This window comes from Arachis hypogaea, chromosome 12, assembly GCF_003086295.3.
Source record: "Arachis hypogaea cultivar Tifrunner chromosome 12, arahy.Tifrunner.gnm2.J5K5, whole genome shotgun sequence".
NCBI classification, from domain to species: domain Eukaryota; kingdom Viridiplantae; phylum Streptophyta; class Magnoliopsida; order Fabales; family Fabaceae; genus Arachis; species Arachis hypogaea.
This window is the reverse complement of record NC_092047.1, coordinates 8,917,894-8,940,522: the sequence shown is the minus strand read 5'-3', so window position 1 is coordinate 8,940,522 and position 22,629 is coordinate 8,917,894. Positions and strand designations below refer to the sequence as shown.

Sequence of the window (22,629 nt, the reverse complement as noted above, 5' to 3'; positions counted from 1 at the left end):
GTTAAGGACTAATTCGTTGTGGATCTGAGCTCCATTTAAGGGTTTGCCGCTGGCTAATGAATTGCTACATGCACAAGGTAGGGTTCGAACTCACGACACTTGCTTAAACGGACGAGTGAGTTGACCACTCGACCAACCCAAGTTAGTTACCTTTAATAACTTTATTTGAATGTTATGATAATGGATGAATTTTATTTGTCTTTACTTGAAATTCTAAGAAAGCAGTCCTAAAAAACAAAAAAAATCATTTATATTCCTTTAGTTGGGCTTTATACCATTAGGAATTAGGAGTTTTGAAATTAAATGTATTTGGATCAAAAACTATTTTTTATCATAAATGTTTTTTTAGTGGGCAGAGTGGGAGGTCCGTTACAAGCATGAAGATAACTTTTTATCCATGACCAAAAAAAAAAAAATTTTTTTATCCATCTTCATCAAAAGAAAGTGCAAAAAGCTAAAGATAAAAGAGAGATATATAAATTCAACTAAATTGAATTGGTCTAGTAGTTAATTTATTAGTCTACTTAACTAAGATGTCATAATTAAATTAACTTGTATATGATTTTTTCTCATTACTCTTCAACATAAGATTTACATACCCTATCAAAAAACTATAACTACTGCTATTTTTCTAAAACTTTCTGCTTAACCATGCAGCAGGAAGTAAAGGACAAATTAAATTCACCAGAAGAAATTTCAAATTCAAAATATAACCCTATTATAATAGAGAGATTAATGATAGGACAGTTAAGTGTACAAGTATTTCGAACAAAAAAACACATTTTAATTGCTCCGGTCAATTTTTGTTGGGTTAGACTTCAAAATTCATTAAAGAAAAAAAAACACACCTTAATTATTTAAATTTACTATAATTTAGAATTACATTTTACCATTTTTTCCTACTTTTTTTTACCATTGCCGTGCTCAGCGCCACCGTTGCCGTTCCACACGAATGTTACCATCGTCACTGCTCGACTTCCACACACGCTGCATTGGACTTCTAATAGAAATATTTTTTAATTGGACTGTATTTTTTTTTAATGACTGTGTCTAATGGAAGTGTCTATTACATGTATCTTCTTATACATATATCTTCTAGTGGAAGTGTTTTTGATCGAATTGAGAAGGTGGAAAAGAGATAGAGAGAGCACGCTGCGGTGGACGGCGGCGATGCAGATCGTGAGGGGGATGGTCCTGCGGTGGTCCTGAGGGGCAAAGTGCACGTTACGGCCACAGGGATTGGTTGCGGAGGGCACCGTCACTGCCCAGAGGATAGTCGGGGTGGAGGCCGTGACGGCGCAGGCGCGGGCTTGGCCTGGAAATGCGAGCGGCGAGGATACCATAGGCAAGTATTGTGCGTGCGAGTGCGGTGCGGATCAGAAGGCGGTACGACGAGAGAGAGGCGATGTGTGCGGTGCACTGTGGAGGCGGCGATGCGGCGGTCTGCGCGACGGGAGCCGGGGCACTTCGGAAGCTGCGATGTGGAGATCTCGTGATCGATGAGAGAGATGAAGACGTTTAGAAGAGGTTGCTGTTGCCTTATTTGCCTGATTCTTATTATTTGAATTGAAATATGTTTAACGTTGTTGAATATTCAAATTTTAATTTTTAAAAATTTAAAATTAATAATTATTAATTAAATTTGTTATAACTTTTTTTTTCAAAGGTAAAAAGATATTCATTAAAATATCAAAATGAATACAAGGAGTTATTCGGTCCTATCTTGGACATCAAAAGCCACTTTCTGAACTGGGGGCTTTCCAAAAAATCCTTATAACTAAGGAAAGATTTTAATAAAACAACTGAAGAGAAAGAAAGGGAAAGAGAAAGAGAAGAGAGAAAGAAAAAGGCACGCTAAAGCCTTGTTCTTGTTTGGACCTCTTGTGACAATTTCATGGCTTGTTCCAGAACTTGTTGAAGAGAAATAATATTGTTCTCAAAGATCTTTAAGTTTCTGGCTCTCCAGTTCACCCAGCATAAAACTGCCACGAACACCACATTCTTCATCCCCTGTGTCGTTTGGTTCGACTGGTGTACCCATGCGACCACCACTTCCAGAACGCTTGAGTTCCCAATGCTTGGACCAAGTGGCTAACCGGTGAAAGCTGCCATGTTTGGTTTGCGAGGTGGCACTGGATTAAGCAGTGATTGACTGATTCTTCCTCTTCCTCACACCTAGGGCAGACATTTGGGATGCGGTGGAACCTTTTATTCAGTCTTCCTCTCACAGAAAGTCCATCATGGCAAGCCTTCCAAATGAACACTTTTATTTTTGGGGCGCATCGCAAGCTCCAGAAGGCTTTCCACATCTTCTTATCTCTGCACACTTCTGGTAATTGCTCCATGGGTGGGTGAAAAAAGTGGTACGCAATTTTGTAACCCGTGGCTATTGAGTATGTCCCAGATGCTTCTCTGGCTCAGGTTAGTCTATCATCCCCTTCTTCGATTTCTGTCTGTAATATTCTAGTTGCAATATCTGGATCAAAGTTTGCTGTTATTGTGTGTTCATCCCATTGCCTGTTGTTGTTAATGAGTTGATTGACCCATTCGAGTTGAGTATTAGGGATCTGATTTTGCATAGTAGCAATAGGTAATGAGTTTTGATCCAAGGGTCTTCAAGAATTCGCACTGAGTTCCCCCGACCAATTTTCCATAGCAGACCTTTCTCCAAAACCTTCCTCCCTTCAAGTAGGCTCCTCCAAGCCCAGGATGAATTGTGACCTGTCTCAACTTTCAGGAAAGTAGAATACCTAAAATATCTTTCTTTGTAAAGCTTAATAACTAGTGAATCGGGTTTAGTGGCTATTCTCCATCCTTGTTTGGCTAGCATGACTAATTTAAATGCTTTTAGATCCTTGAATCCCAGGCCTCCTTGGTTCTTCTCTCTACTAATAACATCCCATTTAATCCACCACTATTTCCTTTCCGAACCCTTTTGCCCCCACCAAAAATTCATTATCTTCCTTTGAACTTCCTCTAATAAGGAATCAGGTAATCTGAAACAACTCAGAGTATAAAGTGGACAGCTGTTGCTACTGCCTTGACAAGCACTTCTCTTCCGCTTACCGAGAGCAAGGATCTTTTCCAGTTTTGCAATCTTTTTTCTACTTTATCTTTGATATAGTTGAAGGTGTTCTTCTTAGATCGCTGTATAACCGCAAGCAATCCCAAATATTTGTCTTGGGCACCAACATGGGGAATATCCATTCTTTGCGCTAGATCGTCTCTGACTTGCGGGGGGGTGTTTTTGCTGAAAAACAGGATGATTTATTAAGATTTATTTGCTGTCCACTTAGCTCATTATAATTTTGTAGCACTTGAATCGGATTTTGGCATGCATTCTCGTTTGCTTTGCAAAATAGAATCGAATCATCCGTGAATAACAGGTGGCTGATTTCCGGGAATCTACTGTTAATCCTCAATCTTGAGATTTCTAATCTCTGTTCTCCTCTGTGGAGCAGATGGGAGAGCCCTTCTGCACAAATAAGAAAAAGATAGAGAGAAAGAGGGTCGCCTTGTCGCAACCCCTTGCATGGTTTGAAAAAACCATGTGGTTGACCATCCACAATAACAGAGTAGGATACAATAGTTACACACTCCTTCATCCACCTAATCCACTGATTGCAGAAACCCAACTTCTTCATTACTTCCCAAACAAAGCACCACTCTACCCTATCGTACGCTTTGCTCAGATCAATCTTCAAAGCTACTTCATAATCACCTCTTCTCTTATTTTTCAAAAAATGCATCAGCTCATGAGCAATTAAGATATTATCACTAATTAGTCGACCTTTAATAAAAGTACTTTGATTTTCACTAATCACCCTATTTAAAACTCCCTGCATACGGTGAACCAGTACTTTCGAAATAATTTTATAAAAAATACTACTCAAACTGATTGGTCTAATCTATGACATAGTGTCGGCATGTGAAACCTTAGGAATTAAACAAATATGGGTATGATTGAAACTCCTTAACATTCTCCCACCACAAAAGAAACTTGAAACCGCATCTACCACATCTTTTTTATGATATTCCAAAAGAATTGGAAGAATTTACCTGTGAAACCATCATCACCCGGAGCTGAAAAAGGGTTGATGGAGAAGGTAGCTTTCTTGATTTCCTCCTCTGTGACCCTCTTTGTAAGCCTCCTGTTAGTCTCCTCTTCCACTCTCATTTTCATCTCTTCCAAATCCTCCATAGCCCTTCTTGGATTAGAAGTGGAGAAAAGCTCACTGAAGTATACTTGAGCAATGTGTGCCATGCCTTTCGGATCAGCTGTGTAGGAACCTGAATTGTCTTGGAGTCTATGTATCTTATTTTTTCGGTTTCTGCTCTGAAATTTTGCATGAAAAAATTTTGTATTCTGGTCCCCCATTGTAGCCATTGCACCCTAGATTTCTCCTTCCAGTATATCTCCTCTAGTTCGTAGGCATCTGTTAATTCGGCCTCTAAAAGTTAAATTCTTCTCTTCTCTGCCAACTCCCCTTTAGCCTTCTCCACTTCCAGCTTTTCTCTTATCTCAGTAATTCTTTTTTGCGAATTGTGATTATTACTCCGCTGCCACTCAACAAGCAAATGTCTGCATTTTTTTAGTTTGCAGCATAACTTATACATTGGTGAGCCATCCGTTTACAGCTGCCATGTTTCCTTTACAATCCTTATAACTTCTTCCTGCTCACACCATCTTTCTTGAAAACGAAGCCTTCTTTTAGCTCTTCTCTCTTCACTGTCTGACTGAAGCAAAAGAGGGCGGTGATCTGATCCTGTATCTTCTAGATGGATGATTTGTGCATTTGGGTAGTCTAGTCTCAGTTGCGTTGAAGTTAAGCATTTATCTAATCTTTCTCTAATAAGTTCTCCATCATATTGCTTATTGCTCCAAGTGAATTTGCTCCCCACATATCCTAAATCCACCAAATTTTCACCACTAATAAAGTTGTTAAACGCCTCAATAGAAGATGTCGATTTTATTCTCCCACCCTCTTTTTCATGATGAGCAATTATTGCATTAAAGTCACCTATGACCATGAAATAAGGGCTTCCTCTTCTGACCATCTCCATAATCACTTCGTACTGAGCAGTCCTACGGTTGTCATCACTGTGAAGGTGAACTGCAGCCACTTCCCATTGTTTTTGAAGTGACCGGTCAGTCTAAATACTTTTCCTTCGCCTTAACATGAGATATAGAGAAGGATTTGGATGTAATACAGACAACCAAACCTAATAATTGTATTAGTAATTAATTTCACGGATTGAGAAATCACAGAAAAATAATTCAACAGTTACTCCAAAACTTCTAGTCAGCCGATGCCACAGAATGAAAAACTAAAAACAAAAGGAAACACCTCCTCTGTCCTTGTGAATTCCTTTGCAGCATCAAGAGCATGTGTTGACAATAAGCTAAAGAGAATATCAACAAGATGATTGGTGGAGCTCAGTGATGTTAGTTCTTCATGGAGGAATGGAAGAGTGTTTCACTAATAACCTCTGTATTAATCCATACTTAATTAGATAATAATAATAATAATAATAATAATAATAATAATAATAATAATAATAATAATAATAATAATAAGAGACTAATCTAATAAGTATTTTGTACTTTAATTAAGAAATTTTAGATTTAAGTCATATAAATAATCAAATATATTTTTTTATAAACTATATATGATAAAAAATATTTTATAAAAGAAAATTATGTACTAGAATTTTTTTATATTTCTATTATATATAGTAGAAGTAACTAATCATTATTGAGTACTCTCTTTTAGTGTTTTGTCAGGGTTTTACCAGTGCTCTGCTAGGATTTTATTAGTGCTCTATTTAGAGCTTTGATCTCGTGGAGACTCTTTACAGATAAGGTGTTTTCGATTGGCATAATTGACAATGTCCTAAGGATGATATGGGGTAAACCGGAGGGATTCCAATCGATTGAGAGAAGTCCTAATCAATTCCAATTCTTCTTTGAGAATGATCTTGATATTCTCATAATTGAAAAAGGATCTCCTTGTCTCTTTAAGAATTATATCTTGCATGTGAGAAGATGGGTTGAATCGGATGAATAGGACCAGAAAAGCATTACTTGTTTTCCAATCTGGATCCAATTTTGGAGTCTGTCTGAGCAGTTTAAAACTATTCATGTTGGAAAAAGACTTGGAGAGAAAATTTAAGAGGTGATAGACATTGGTTTTTTCTCTGTTCGTGGAAGAGAATCTCGAATTCTCAAGACCAAAGTCTGGCTGGATGGTGATAAAAGCGTGAAAAACAACATTCGTATGGCTGAACTGAATGGTAAGGTGCTGAAAATTAGATTGCGATACGAGAGGATTAGAATTTTCTGTACCTACTATGCTCATTTAGGACATGATTACAAACACTGTTCTAAATTCATGGAGGATTCATTAGTGGGCGCTATTAAACAGGATCGTATTGGTGAGCGGGTCAAAGCAGATCAAGTGGGCAAGAGGATCGAATATGGAGGAACTGGTGATAACTTTAGCTTCAATAACTCAAACTCAAGCACTCCCCAAAGAGACAAAAAATAACTCTATGGAGACATCTGGAGGTAGTAAGGAGGATGATAATTTTTCGGAAGTGGTTTGGCAGTCAATTGAGAAGACTAGTGAGGCATTAGTCCTGCAAGATATTGCTAGTACTATAAACACTGATGAATTTGCCCCACAGAACTTACCTAATGAAGGAATGACTAGCAGGAGTTCTAAGTAGAAACAACTTGCTAGATAAGAGACGGATTCAAGTAAGCTGATCGGAAAAACAAAAAGAAGAAATCAAAGGAAGGAAAATGAAAAATGAGGCTAAGAAGATCTGTATGGTTGATGATATGATTGCTGAAACGAGGGTGGAGAGTGCTAGCCGTTCAATGGCACCCGAAGAGATATGAAGCTCATTACGTGGAATTGTTGGGGTTTGAGGAGACCCCTAACAATCCACAATCTCAAAGGGATGTCATAATCCCATTCTCTCGAGATGGTTTTTCTATGCGAAACTAAAAAACAATCTCGACAAGTTGAAATGAAGTTGAGGTCATGTGGTTTTATAAATTGGAAGACTATTGATCCAGTGGGTATCGCCGGAGGCTTGGCACTAGCTTGGATGGACAATGTGGTAGTGCAAATAATTGATAGTTCAGATTTTTTCATCGTGGCTTTGGTGAAATATACAGCCGTTAATGTGGAATAGAATCTCGTTGGTGTTCATTTTAGTAGCCATGAACAGATCCATTCAACACAATTTCAAGAGGTGTTAGCAATCTTACAGCATCAACAAGGTAACTCATGTATTTTAGGAGACTTTAATACTATTGTTGATTAAAGTGAAAAAAGTGGAGCTAGTCTTAAATTACAGTTTTCTATAGCAGATTTTAATTATTTTATTCGTGATAATGCTTTACTTGACTTGGGAATGATTGGTAGACCTTTTACTTGGAGTAATAGATAGAGAGTAGGGGAATTGATTCAAGAATGACTAGATAGAATCTTAGTGGGAGAAACATGGCTGCAATTGTTTCCTATTCCAGCAATTCTTAGATTGTCCAAGACAGGTTCAGACTATGCCCCTCTCCTTTTTTACACTAATCCACAAACTGAACGTTCAAAAAGAAGATTTAAATTCCAGACCCGATGGTGTGAGGAGGATTCAGTCCAAATTTTGATTAGTGAGGTTTGGAACACAGAAATTGAAGGCTCCCCCATGTTTTGACTAGCTCAAAAGCTTAAACTTGTTCGACATCGACTGGTCAGAGGAGTAGTCTTTCAAACTCTAAAAAATAAATTGATGAAATTATAGGACAGCTAGAAGAAATGAGGACATCAGGTTTAATGGGAGGTTCTGAAATCATGGAACTTGAGCAAAAATTAGAGAAGACCTACTTGAATGAAGAGCTCTATTAGAAGGATAAATCTAGAATTAAATGGCTAAAAGAAGGAGACAAAAACACTAGCTTCTTCCATCGAAAATTTAAGGCTAGATCTAGGAAGAACAAGATTTGGAGACTCAAGGCTGAGAATGGAGAGTAGGCTACTTCTAATGCAGCCATCGCAGGGGTGACAGAGGAGTATTTCAAGGACATCTTTACTTCCACCAATCAGGCAGATCCTGGGCATTTTTTCTTAGACTTTAAGCCTAAGGTTACAGTTAGCATGAACCGTAGGCTATAACGTCCGGTCTATTTTAAGGAAGTAAAGAAAGCTACCTTTAGTGTACACCCGCAGAGTGCTCCAGGGGAAGATAGGATAACAGCTAAGTTCTTCCAATTTTACTGGGATACTGTGGGCGAGGATGTATTCAAGGTAGTTAGAAGTTTCTTTCGAGGAGGGTGCATTTTAAGGAGTTTCAACCACACTAACATCTGTCTCATTCCTAAGATTCCTGATGCTTGTGACATGTCCCAGGTACGACCCATTAGTTTATCCTCTATATTCTACAAAATCATCTATAAGATACTGGTTCATAGATTACGAGGGTGTATGAATAAAATTATTAGCCCTAATCAGAGCGCATTCCTAAAGGGGAGACTCATTTCAGATAATATCCTGATAGCACATGAGTGTATGCACTATCTCAAGTAGAAAAAGAGAGATTTAGAGTATGAGATGACCCTTAAATTTTACATGAGTAAAGCATATGACAAGATTGAGTGGCAATTTTTATGGTTTATCATGAAGAAGATGGGATTTGATTCTACATGGATAGGTTGGATTCATGAATTGGTAATGACGGTTTCTTACTCTGTGGTTGTGGAAGGCCAACCATATGATTTTTTTAAACCAAATAGAGGCATCCGTTACGGTGACCCTCTATCTCCTTTTCTTTTTCTATTTTGTGCAGAAGGTCTCTCCTTCTTGCTACAAAAAGCAAAGCAAAATTAACACATTCAAGGGATCCAAATTACAAGAAGATGTCCTAAAGTTAATCATTTACTTTTTGCAGATGATTCTATATTATTCTGTAAGGCATCAGAAGACAATTATGGGAGGATGTTAGATTTATTAGGGGACTTTGAAAGCTTCAGCAGCCAAAAAGTTAACCTTAATAAATATGCAATCTTCTTCAGCAATAACACTCCTCATGATATACGCACATCACTTGCTATTAGCATGAATATTTCACACATTGGAACTCAAGACAAGTATTTGGAACTGCCTTCTTTAGTAAATAAATCGAAAAAGGCCACATTTTCTACTGTCAGAAAAAGGGTTATAAAAAAGGTTCAAGGCTGAAAATGATGTCTTTTATCTAATGGAGGAAGACAAGTATTACTAAGGGCAGTAGGAGAAGCAATCCCAATATATACCCTGTCTTGTTTCAGACTTCCAGATAATCTAATCAAGAAAATCCATGGCATTCTTAATCAATTCTGGTGGGGTCAACAAGCTGCGGAACATCGTATAGTTTGAATTAGTTGGGATACAATGACAAGGGCTAAAAAAGAAGGAGGGCTTGGTTTTAAAGATCTACGTGCACAAAATTTGGCTCTCTTAGGTAAACAATGTTGGAGAATTGCCACTAATCCTGATTCTTTATTATCTAGAATCTTAAAAGAAAAATATTTCAGATATAATTATATTCTAGATGCAGAATTGGGGTCCTTACCTTCTTGGGGATGGAGGAGTATCCTTGCAAGTAGAAGTGTCGTTGAAAAGGGGTTAAACTGGAGAGTTGGTTCTGGAACAGCAATCCAAATCTTTAGAGATCCATGGCTCCCACCTCCATATCCATTTTCAGTACCAGCTCTTACAAGTCAGTCCCAAACTAGACATTCAATCTTCTTAGTTTGTGATTTGTTCTCTGTACATAAGCAATGGAATCAGTCCCTAATTAATTTAATATTCTCTCAAGATGTTGCCCAGAGAATTCTATATCAGTCCCTAATTAATTCAATATTCTCTCAAGATATTGCCCAGAGAATTCTATCTACAGTACCAGGAGAAGGGGAGGATGAAATTCAATGGACACTCAACAGATCCAAGCTATATGATATAGCTTTAGAATATAGAGTTGCTTACCTTTTCCACCATGTTTCTCTAGAATTTTGTCCAAATATCATGCAACAACCGAAAATCTGGAATTTCTTTTGGAGTCTGACAGTCCCACACAAGTTTTAGGTATTCGGGTGGAAGTCCCTCCATGAAAAACTCTCCATCATGCAGCTCATAAATCAGCGATTCCCAAGTACTTCATGATATGGAAAAATTTAATTCCGTAGTAACTGCCGGCAAGTATACCGGGTCGTATCAAGTAATAAAACTCACTTAGAGTGAGGTCGATCCCATGAGGATTAAAGGATTAAGTAATCAATAGTTAGTTGATTATTCTTGTTAGACGGTTCAATTTGGAGTTATGAGAAACAAGGAATGTAAATTACTAGAAATTAAAATAAAGCAATAAAGTGTGTAACATCCTCACTATCAGAAGTCACGTTTCCGGCTGCGCTACTCTGATAGCAAGGAGTATTACGACTACTTTACATACTAAATACTAAAATAGGAGCCTGTGACTCGATACTGTATCGCTGATTTCCTTGAAAACCGAAAATAAACACTTTATCTTAAGAAAAATACAAACATGCATAGATTCATATACAAGTCTCCTTACATAATAACTCATAATATAATATACATATAAAACATACAATTCCTATCCCTCTTACAAACTTGTAATAACAAAGACGAGGGAACAAAATAATCTAATTAATACAACAACATATCAACCAAACGTAGTATAACTCTTCTTAACGCTTCTTCATCCGGTTCCTGAAAAGGTAAAGCTGTAGGGGGGGTGAGAACCTAACCACACGGTCTCACCACGCAGTTTCAAAGTTGTCATAAGAAGATATTCAATAAAAAAACTGTTTTCAGATTCTGTGATTATCATTGTCTTATAAATACTTCTAAAAAATCCAATAGCTAATCGTTTAAAACCTTTTCAAAGAGGCAGTGTTTAACATTTTCAGAAATTCAAAGTCTTTCCTTTCTCGTAAGCAAATCTCAATCAGAAACCAACCACACAATCAAACAACACAGTTATTAATTCAGCACCAAGGTTCATTCTCAAATGTAGCACGCCAGGACAAACACAGGCAAGACAGACAAGGAAAGCACAAGTAGGTAGCAGTTACAGCAAATAGTTTAAGTAGCAGTTAAGAACAGTTTAGCAATTAGGCAAACCAAAACAAGTTCAAACCCAAGCAAAGCATACAAATGCATATGATGCATGCCTGTCCTATGGCTGATGAGGCTCATCTGTCGGTTATCCAGCCAACCCGACAAGTCTGAATTGTACTTAGACTGTCCCCCGATGTGCATCCCCAAGAGTCTATGCATAGCTTTTTCTCAAATAATCAATATTACTCAATGGGGGTAACATTCTCGGGAATTTATATAGTGCCCAGTCACACACTTACATCGTAGGGTCAACAGAGTATCGAGTTTTCAACCTGGTACACGTGGTGGCAAGCCACGACACTTAATCCAGGGAACCTCGTATCTCAGATATTTCAAATTCATAAGCCACATAAATAATTCATTCATTATTCATCAATATCTAAGCAATTCTCAATATCATCATCATTCGTCAATCCATATCCCATTTTCCAAATTCATTCAAAAATCATATTTCAAATCAATCCTCATCATCCTTCTTTCCGTTTCGTTCACTAACAATTCTCAATCCAAAACATAACTTTATCTTTGATAAATGTAGTCTTAAATCGTATAATGCTCAAAATTAAACCTTTTAAAATAACTACTTCAAATGAAACTTCTAATTATATAAAATTTCGGCAGCATCTCCTCTAAAACTCGGATTCTGCCACCCTTTTCGGGTCCCATCCAAACATTTCTCAAACCTTTCCAAAACCTCAATCATTTTCCAAGATTCGGCTAGTTCCAATATCAAATAAGTTTCAAAGCGAATCAGTGCCCATAATAAATCTCTTTTTAAAATCAAACCAGCTCAAATACTAAATCATTTATAAAGTCACTAACTCAAAATTAAACCATTTCCAAAGCCAATTCCTTTACATCATCAAAAATAGCTTCAAAACCAAGAAAAGCCATTTTTCATAATAATCAACTAAATAACCTTTCAAACTAATTTCTTTTCAGCAATCACAAACTACTCAAGCAGTCAAGCAATCAGTCATTCAGTCCAACAAACAACCACATTTAGAAGACAATTATAATCACAGGCATATGTTCTCTCACATTAATATCTATTTATCACAACTCTGTAATATAAATTAGATTTTAAGAAAAACCCTACCTCATTCGCGATTCAATTACGCGACAAACTGCATTTCTATTCTTATCCCACAACAACAGCATCAATACCGACCGTTCCAGCAGCAGCCACAGCCTCTAAACACAACCTTAGCTCAATCCTAAAACATTAATGTCGCGTAAAACTCAATAATCTATAACAGAACATCAGCTAAAAGAGTTTGGAACAAGGAACGACTTACTGGGCTCACGAATGATCGAGAAAATGGAGCAACAGCAGCCCCGATGACAACGCAGCACCTTGATGCTATATGCAGCAGCCATAGAACTCAGCAATCAAGACCCGTAACTCGATCCTATGACACCAAGACCTCAGATCCTCAAACAATTTAAAACAGAAATACTAATTTAAAGATTTCAGAACGCATCGCTTACCCAAACAGACTTAGGCCTCAGTGGTGGTTTTTGGTGGCAGTGGCGGTGGCGTGGAGCTCCAGCGACGCAGAGGCGCGGCCAGAAGCTTCAGCAGCGGCGGATCTGGCGACGGTTCAGACGGAGACGGTGCCGGCAACGTGAGCGGCGACTGGGCACGGCGGCTGGACAGGTCGCGGCCTTCCCTGGTTTCTCTCTCTCTCACCTGGGGATCCTCTCTCTGCCCGTCGTTCTGCTTGACGGCGATGGACTCCGAGGCGGCGACGGTGGCGACACGTGCAGCAGCAATCCATGATGATGACGTTGGCGGCGCTGGCTTCATGGCGAGAAGGACGGCGGCGACGGGCTTCACGGCAGAGACGACGATGACGACCGGAACCCGCGAAGACGACGACAGACCCAGCTTCGACGACGACAGCTCCTTCGCGAGCTCCTTCCCTCTCTCCTCGCGTTCGCCTCTTTCTCTCTCCTCCATTGTTGGCTATGACAGCAGTGACTAGCGGTGGGCTGGGCGCAGCTGGGCGGTGGCGGGATGAGCTCGACGGCGAGGCGTGGTGGCGCGGCGGCGATGCTCCTCCTTATACTCTTCTCCCTCACCGATCTCTCTTCCCCTCTGCTCTCCCGTTCCCTCTTTCCCCGTTTCTTTCTCTTTTTTTTTTTCATTTCTTTCTTGGTTAGTGGCTGAGGTTTGGCTGAAGGGTTTGGGGGGTGTGGCGGTGGTGACTAAGGGTTAGGGTGATATTTTGGGGATTTAGGGTTTTGGTAAAAATTAGGTATAAAGATAATTTGGTAATTTTAATAAAATTAGAGCATAAGATATTAATATTGAAAAACTAATTTAATCTCTAAAGTTACTTTAAAATATTATTTGTAGTATAAAAATACTAATTGATTTTCAATAAATTACTCTAATTGAAAATTCATGATAATATAATTAATTTCTCTTTATCTTTAACTTAAAGTATTAAATGATATAAATTAAATTGTCTAAAATCAAATCTTATAAAATTCTTATTATTTCATAACCACTAATTTTATAATTTAAATATAGAAAATAATTCAATAATTATAAAATTAGACAAAATTCTAATTTAAATAGCCAAACCTCATTATTTTTAAATTTCTAGAACTTTAAATCATAAGTAGAAAAATAATCCTTAGGAATAGAGTTTAGATAAAAACCTTAATTTATTTCAAATCCAATTAATTGCCTTTAATTATTTTTCAATAAAAATAATTTCTGAAATTAAAACTATAAATAAATATATATAATTTGAGATTAGTTCAAAATAGGACTTTTCAAAAGTCTTGGGTCTTACAAAGTGCAATAAAGTAAATAACATAAATGTAAAGTATAATAAAGTAAAGTACTGAAATATAAAGTGCAGGAAAGTAAATGTGCTAGAAATTAAAGATAAAAAATATTGGGGATTGGAGATGTTGATTCCTCTTGAATCAATAGGTCTCAACTCCTTCTCAATCATGTAAAGTAGATCTATAGTGGATTATGAGTAATTAAACCACAATCTCTTGGTGATTTAATTTCTCTTCACATAATCAATTGTCAATCTCTTGATCTAATTGCTCATGAGAAGAAGTGAAGTTCAATTTCTAATTCAAAGGCCACACGACCCTCAAGACCTCAATTCAAAGTGGTTACATGTCACATACCGGACTATGAGAGAAGAGCCTCAAACTGAATTTCATGACTCCTTTCTCAAGTTTATCATGTAATTCAAGTAGATCCAATCCCTCTCTCGATAGTAATTAGATCTATGAAACACAAAGACTCTTTCTTAGATCAACAAACATGATTTCTAATCTCATACTACATAATTCCAATGACCCCAATATTAGAGCGGTTACATGTCATAATATCAACTCTAAATCAAGATCAATTTCATTATGCAAAGAGAGTTCAAAATGAATTCTATGATTTCTTCTCAAGGTTCACATAGAATTCTAATAGATCCAAGTTGATCTTTGAAGAACGAAACTCTCTTCTATGTATGAAGATAGAATTAAAAAAAGAAGAAGAAATAAACATCAATTCAATTAAAATTGAAACAGAGCTCCTTTCCCAAATATAGAAATTAAAGACTCATAATATTTACAAAGTGATATGGAAGAAATAGAGAAGAGAAATGTGGAAGGGAGGGGTCCGAAGACCTAATCCTAAGGGGAGTGTGCCAATTCTCAGAATATCGAATTGCTCCCCCCCCCCTGCGGCGGAATTTTCCCATTTTCTACAACATAAATCAAATTAAAGAGGTGAAAGCAATATACAATTTAAACACAAAAATACTCAATAATTAAGTATGATTAATTAAATTTTAATATGAAAAAGTATAGAAAAATACAACATGATGCGCAGTCATCACTTCACCAATTTGTCCCATTTGCAATGCTAAACCAGAATCCTTGTTACATTGCATCTTCAACTGTCCAGATGCTTCAGAAACTTTGAGCAAGAGTCCAACAGCGAACCTGACTCCAAATTCGAACTGCATCTCCTTTTTCGATTGGTGGAGATTCCAAATTGTTGCCCCAGGTTACCGATCTGTGAGTAAGAACTCAGTCCGTTTTACTTTGATTATGGCCCGGCATATATGGAAAGAAAGGTGTAGGAGGGTGTTCGAACGCCAATCTATAAATCCTGAAAAATTTCTGACAATTACTACCAAACAAAATTAGGAACTTGTAAACTTACCCACTGAAATCCCAACTTAATTCCAACTTTGCTTTCTTCTTAGTTTCATTTTTTTATTGTGCTTCGCTAATGTTTAAGCAAAAAATTAAAAGAATTCCACTTTTTTTTAATATAGTCCTAAATTTTGTACAAAATATTTTCTTTCATTTAAAAGAAAATAACTTACTGTCTTTTGAAAAAAAAAATAATCATTATTTAGTTGATATATAATCTTGAATTACTAAAAGTATAAAACTGAGATCATATAAAATTATCTACAGGTTTAACTAGTTGAATTAACCAAATTCTTTTGGTGCTTAATCACATGATAATCATTATTTATTGGTTTTTAGAAAAACAATTTTTTTAAAAAAAACACTTTATTTCTCAAATTATATATCTAAATACTTCAAAATTTAATAAAAAAAATATATATATTTTTAAATACTTTTTAACTGAAGAAAGACAATTCAATCAAAATACTGTAAATTAACCAAATTCTTCATAATTGAACACGCGATAAACTGATCGCCTTGGTAAAAAAAATTCACTAAATTGAGTCAATGTTAATAGGAATATTGTATACTATCATCAAGAGAAAAATATTTTTTTTAATTATTTTATTCTTAAAATAGGAATTTAATTTATATGACTATCGTGTGTTTAGTTAATTTTTAAATAATAAATCTAAAATTAGTTATATATATATACTTGGTTGTTTATATAATTTTTTTACAGACAAATATAAAAATTAAATTTCTTAAATAATTATCTAAAAAATTGTATTATAAATTATAATTATAATAATATATTTGAAGGTGAATGTAATATCTTTACATAAAAATAATAATTAAAATTATTATGTAATTTAATATATCTAATGTACTTAATATATGAATATTTTAACTATATATGTGTTTCGGTAAATAGTTATGGAGAGTGGATAACATTAACAAAAAGAGCAGAGCGCAGCACTTGAACTCTGGTCGGAGAAGACAAGGCAAGTGAAGGCCATGGTTCCACTCTCACTCACACACTGTAATTGCAACAACCCTTCTCTCCTTCTCTTTCTTTCTTTCTTCTTCTTCTTCTTCTTCTTCTTCTTCTTCTTCTTCTTCTTCACACTTTATTCCTTTTCTTTTGTGGCAGTTACAGCCCCCCTCCCTTGTGCTCTTCATGGAGCTAAACAATTAACTCTCCAATGCACAAATCATGAGCAGGACATGTAAGACTGACCCTTCACATTCTCCTGCGATTTATTGCTTATTATCCTTCTGTTTTTTGTTTATGATTCTGTGACAGATTACAGGGTAGTTGCATATCTGAGAAAATAACATTAAGGAGGACACTTGTTCTTTCTGCTTTTGTATCAACTTGTGTTTTTCCAACCTTATCTTCTTATGCCAAGACTAAGACTAAGAATCCATATGATGAAAAACGCCTCCTACAACAAAATAAACGGATACAGCAAGAAAACAATGCACCTGAGGATTTCCCAAATTTCATCAGAGAAGGTAATTAACAATGTGATTCTGCAAATTTTAAGTAAAATATGTTACTTTTTGAGTCAAATAAGGAAACAAAAATGCTATGTAAGTACATGTGTAGTTTAACTTATTTTTAGTGTGTATTTTGTATTTCAATGTGTATTCTATATTGATGGCTGATCTTGGCGTACACCTAGCATGATTGACAAGGAAAATTTGTTTGTTGTGAACCTCTTGTGTATGATTTTTTAAGTAATGATCTGATTTATTGATGTACATTTCAGGTTTTGAAGTTAAAGTAGTAGCACCGGATAACTATACCAAGAGTGATTCAGGGCTCATATACCGGGATTTCGAAGTTGGTAAAGGTGATTGCCCAAAGGATGGTCAGCAGGTTTTTCTTTTGTTTTTCTTCCCAATCTGCTACTTCCTAGATTGTTCTTTGTGATTCAATCTTAAGTTCATTGTTGGGGCAATTGTTCTTCAATTGCATACTTATTTGTTTCTAGGAAATAGGAATAATTTGTGCTGGTTTGAGCTAGGGGAAAATGGATATTGATGTTTGAGTAGTCTCAACTCCAATGGAGTGTTTTTGGAGTTTCAAATCTGATGTGAACATGAAGTGAAAACGATTCGAAATTTCACTTTGCATTGGTGGAAAACCAATTAAATTTTGCCACCTTCTATAAAGTTTAAAATGAATTGGAACCAAACATTAGAGTGATAGATTTTATATTTAGTCTCAAATCACTATTTATGACATGTGGTCTCAAAATGAAATTGAACTGAGACCAAGTGTTGGAGATGCTTATGTTGTTGGTTTGTAGCTAAACCTGGTTTTTGGCTCAAGTGAAATCAATAGATGATGCTATACTCTTTCTGTCATTTATGTCTTCTCAAGTGTGATTGAATGAAAAAGGATGAGGTGAATAGTGAAAGTTGCCAATATTATAGCTTTGAAGATACTTAAAAAGTATCATTTTCACTTTTCGGCATTGCGAAATTGCAACTTCTAGGCCGTTAGGCACTAACATTTTTAAGTTGATTTCAGTGCACAAAATATATTGATCAGTTTGTTCATTACCTGATTACTTGTTCATGTTTGGCAGGTAACGTTTCACTATGTCGGCTATAACGAATCTGGCCGTCGTATAGACAGCACTTACTTACAGGGTTCTCCTGCCAGAATCCGTATGGGGACTAAAGCATTGGTTCCTGGTAAAACTTCAAATCTTAGTGCCATTTTTTCCCTTGAGAAATGGATGTGAAAGATTATTCATTTTGTTCTTGAGAAAATTTTTTATTACTTTTTCATTTTTTTTTCTTCTGATGCAGGATTTGAGGAAGGAATTAGAGACATGAGACCAGGTGGGAAGAGAAGAATCATTATTCCCCCTGAACTTGGGCCACCAGTGAGTTCTAACATGTCTCATTTTCTTGTTCTAGAAACTACTAGATAAATATAATATATAGCAATAGCAGTTGCATAATAGTTCTAGATTTCTCTTCATTTATGTTAGAACTGAAATCTTTTACTGATGCACACTCCTTAGCCGAAATCTCCCCCGAACTGTCACAGTCACAGCACCAAACGCATCGGAAGCTTTTCGAGTCCACCTTTAGTCTTATACTGAAGAAATTTGACCGGATATTGAAGTCTATAAGTTGGATCCAGAACTTAGAATCCTGCCATTCTAAACAAGATTGAACTATGTTAAAACAACTTTCTTCCTAACAACTAATTAATCAACCTATAATAAAATGAAATAATGTACTATTTTTGGGACTTGTCAATTGTCATTGATCAGAACTATGTTGGGATTGCATTAGCATATAGTTTTCAATACTATGCAGCTCTTAACAACAGTACATCAATCTTAGTTCTTCTCTATTTTATGCTTCCAAAGCAAGTAATTTCTATGATCTGATTGTTTTTTGTGTTATGCAGGTTGGACCTTCAACCTTTTTCAGCTCAAAACAATTTGAAGTTTTTGATGTTGAATTATTAAGCATACAGAACTGTGAAAGGAGGACCATAGCTTTCTACTCTGATGTTGTATGCAACTGAAGTTCCTTACTTTATTTGTTACCTATACCTTCATAATTTCTTACCAAAATGGTTAACTATGGAAGATTTATTAAGGATGAGTTGGAACTTGGAGACATAATTGATTATTTGTAATTTATTTTCTTCTTGTAGAAAGTTAAGATAAAACCATGTTTCTCTAGAAATAGGAAATCATGCACATTATTGAAAGAACAAAAATGTAATGTAAATTATGCATACATTAATAAAATTGTTATAATTAGAAGGGATAATTGTTATAAAAATGAATTTCTTTTACCACCAAAATCTGTCATTAAATATGTTCCTATTTTGACTCCTCAAATTGCAAAATGTATTCTGGATCCATAGACTTCTTCACTTGCCTATTCTTGCTCCGCAAATTCTTGTGCTATGCACACGTGTTTTTTATGAGATATCCTCTTACATATTATTATTCTAATCATTGTTTTAATTTTTAAATAAAGCAAAAAGGTAAATATAAGAATTATTTTTTATAACATACATATTAAGGAAAGAAAAAATATGACAAAGTTTAGTGATTTTTATTAAAAAAGAAAATGTAGTTAAAAAATGTCAAACAGCCTATTAATTTAAATTAATAAATATTTTAAATAACATAAAAATTCATTATTAAATCCAAATTATCAGTTGAAGAAATCTCTTATTTTAAACCGAGTTTAGCTAATGAGTACTCAAATAACATTTAAAAAAAGGTGCAGAAAAAAGAAACATTCATAAAGAAAAGTAAACATTTTTTTTTAATTTCAAATACACCTTTTTTTTTTATTTAATTTTAAGAAATATTTGATTTGATGCGCGACGGTTCTGAATTTTGGCTTGGCGAAAAAGAATCAGAACAGAGAAAGGTTTCAATTCATTGAATTAAATAGAATTAATTTATTATTGCTGAGGAGTACGACAGAATTAATGTTTCCAATTCCGAAGGAGAAACAAACACTAAACCAAAAATTTAGTTAAAAAAGTTTGTTCCTTTTTCTTCTTTTCTTGGAATTCATAAGGGAGCATTCTGTAATTTTATTCTTCTTTTAGGCCACCTTGGCCATGACAACAATAAAGACGTCTTATGGTTTAATAGAATACACAAATTCAATTATAATTTTAGTCTTTATTTTATTTTATTTTATCTTTATCTTTATCTTATCTTTTATTTTTCATAGGCCAATGTTCTATATATACTTAGTTTTACCTTCATAGTTTACAATCTTCAATCGATCAACAATCAATAAAATTTCTTCATCTTTTCTTTTCTTTCATTATTCTTTCACAATTTTATTATCTTTGCCTAGTACTCTTTTCGTTTTATTAGGATAGTCTTTATCTTATCTTATCTTTATCTTATCTTTTATCTTTATCTTATCTTTTATCTTTCATAGGTTAATGCTCTATGTATACTTAGTTTTACTTTCATAGTTTACAATCTTTAATCAATCAACAATTAATAAAATTTTTTCATCTTTTCTTTTTTTTTCTTCATTATTCTTTCACAATTTTATTATCTTTACCTACTCTTTATGTACTCTTTTCGTTTTATTACAAGTGTTGCAAAAATCTCGACTTTTCTTCAATTCTTGATGTTTTGCTTTAGATTTTGGTTTTTGGGTAAATTTTTTTTCTCATTTCTTTTGGTAATTGAATTTCTGTCTTTCTTTTGAATTCTGTTGATATTGTACTTGTAACTAACGGAAAATGAAGGTTAGAAGATTGTGTGTGTAACTGAAATTTTGTGCCTTGAACTTGAATTTGGTTTATTGAATTAGTTTAGAGTCTAGACTTTTTTCTAGGAGCTTGTTGATTCTAATTTAGGGATAATAAATGTTTTAATTCTAAAAATCATTCTTTTCAGATTGTATTTGACAAATTACTTGGTATGTAACTAATTGATATATATAGATATTAGATCATGACATGCAAAGTGAAACCAAATACATATAGGTATAATATGGTGTGTCATTCATTGAGGTTTTTCCTAATGTTTTTGTTTTGTGGTTAAGTACTAAGTGTTTGTTTGGGCATCATTATTTTGATAAAAAATGATCTTTTTTTAATGAAAAGAGATTTTTTTTTTATTTTTTAGTGTGTTTGGCAAATTTCTAGTAGTAAAAATAAAAGCACTAGAAAAATAAAAAAAAAATATCTTTTTTGAGAAGATATAATTTACATATTTTTTTAAAAATATTTTTTTTTCTTAAAGAAAGATGTTTTTCTTGTAATATGTAACAACCACCCCTTTTAGAAACAAAATTAAATTCAAAATTTGAAAATCAGGAGATCGCCTCCGTTTGAATTTAAAATTATCCCAACCACACTATCACCAAATGTATATAAATAGGGGTGCACCTATAGGTAGAAAATCACTCATCTCAAATACTAATCCTCTCCCTTCTACACAAGAGGCAAGCTCAAAGAAGCGTTAGAAAAAGAGTAGGGAATTATGTTTTTTCTTATTTTTACGTTGGCATGTAGTATGCTCTATTTAATTTCTTTCCATCCATGCATGGCTACTATCTTTCATGTGTCTTATGTCATTAATTATCCTTTACTCATCTTTTATCCACATTGATCATGATTATCTATTATGTCATTCATGCCCTATTGATCCATTAATATATATCCCATATTTTCTATGTGCATTTACATGACCTTTTATACCATTATATTATTATTATTCCTTTAATGTTGAGAGTACGTACTCCTTTATAATGTTTTTATTTAACCTACAATAATTTTACTATGTGCATTTACATGTCTTTTTATATCATTATATTATTATTATCCCTTTAATGTTGAGAGTACATGCCTTTTTATGTCTTGTTCAATGTACCCTATTCTATTATGTGCATCTAAATGACCTCTTATATCATTATGTTATTATTACTCCTTTAATTTAAGGTCAAGGGTACATGCTTTCTTATAATATTTTATCCAAGTATTTAAAATACCCCATTCATATTATGTGCACTTAGATTATATTTTATACATTATATTATTAATATTTTCTTAGGATAAAAAGTACATGTTTTCTTATAATTATTTTATTCAACTAATTAATATCTCCTATTTTATTACGTAAAATTATATGAACTTTTATACTATTGGATTAATAATATTTCTTTTGAGTGAAGAGTACATATCCTCTTATAACTATTTTATCCAACTATTTAAAAGTATCTATTAAACGATGATTGAGAGAGTGACAGCTGTCCTAAATAGTTTTGTTTTTTCCTCCTCATAATAGGAGATATTGGTAGCATTTGATTGACTGTTAACACATCACACGAATTGCCTTTCGTTGATCAGCCAAATGCTTTGATTTCAAATACTAAGCAAAACTCATTAGTAGGAATTTTTCCGAAAAAATTTTCGAATGCGTGCAGCGGTTCACTCCACCCGCAAATATATCATATAGGTAGAGTAAGAGGGTATAAGAGTTGGATAAAATAGTTATAAGAGGCATGTACTCTTGACTCAAAAGAAATATTATTAATCCAATGGTATAAAAGTTCATATAATTCCACATTATAAAATAGAGGATATTAGTTAGTTGAATAAAACAATTATAAGGAAACATGTACTCTTGATCATAAGGAAATATTAATAATATAATGTATAAAATATAATCTAAGTGCACATAATAAGAATGGAGTATTTTAAATACTTTGATAAAATATTATAAGAAAGCATGTCTTAACC

At 34.5% G+C, this 22,629-nt stretch overlaps 1 protein-coding gene across 1 annotated transcript; it reads left to right on the top strand.

Annotated features, from left to right (window-relative positions):
* Positions 1-16,264: 16,264 nt before the first annotated feature.
* LOC112726708 (peptidyl-prolyl cis-trans isomerase FKBP20-2, chloroplastic) lies at positions 16,265-19,162 on the top strand. The gene is made up of 7 exons (XM_025776207.3): positions 16,265-16,401; positions 16,513-16,588; positions 16,666-16,877; positions 17,135-17,244; positions 17,960-18,068; positions 18,186-18,262; positions 18,799-19,162. The coding sequence occupies exons 1-7, from the start codon at positions 16,377-16,379 to the stop codon at positions 18,916-18,918; spliced, it is 729 nt and encodes a 242-aa protein (XP_025631992.1). The 5' UTR covers positions 16,265-16,376; the 3' UTR covers positions 18,919-19,162.
* Positions 19,163-22,629: the final 3,467 nt, after the last annotated feature.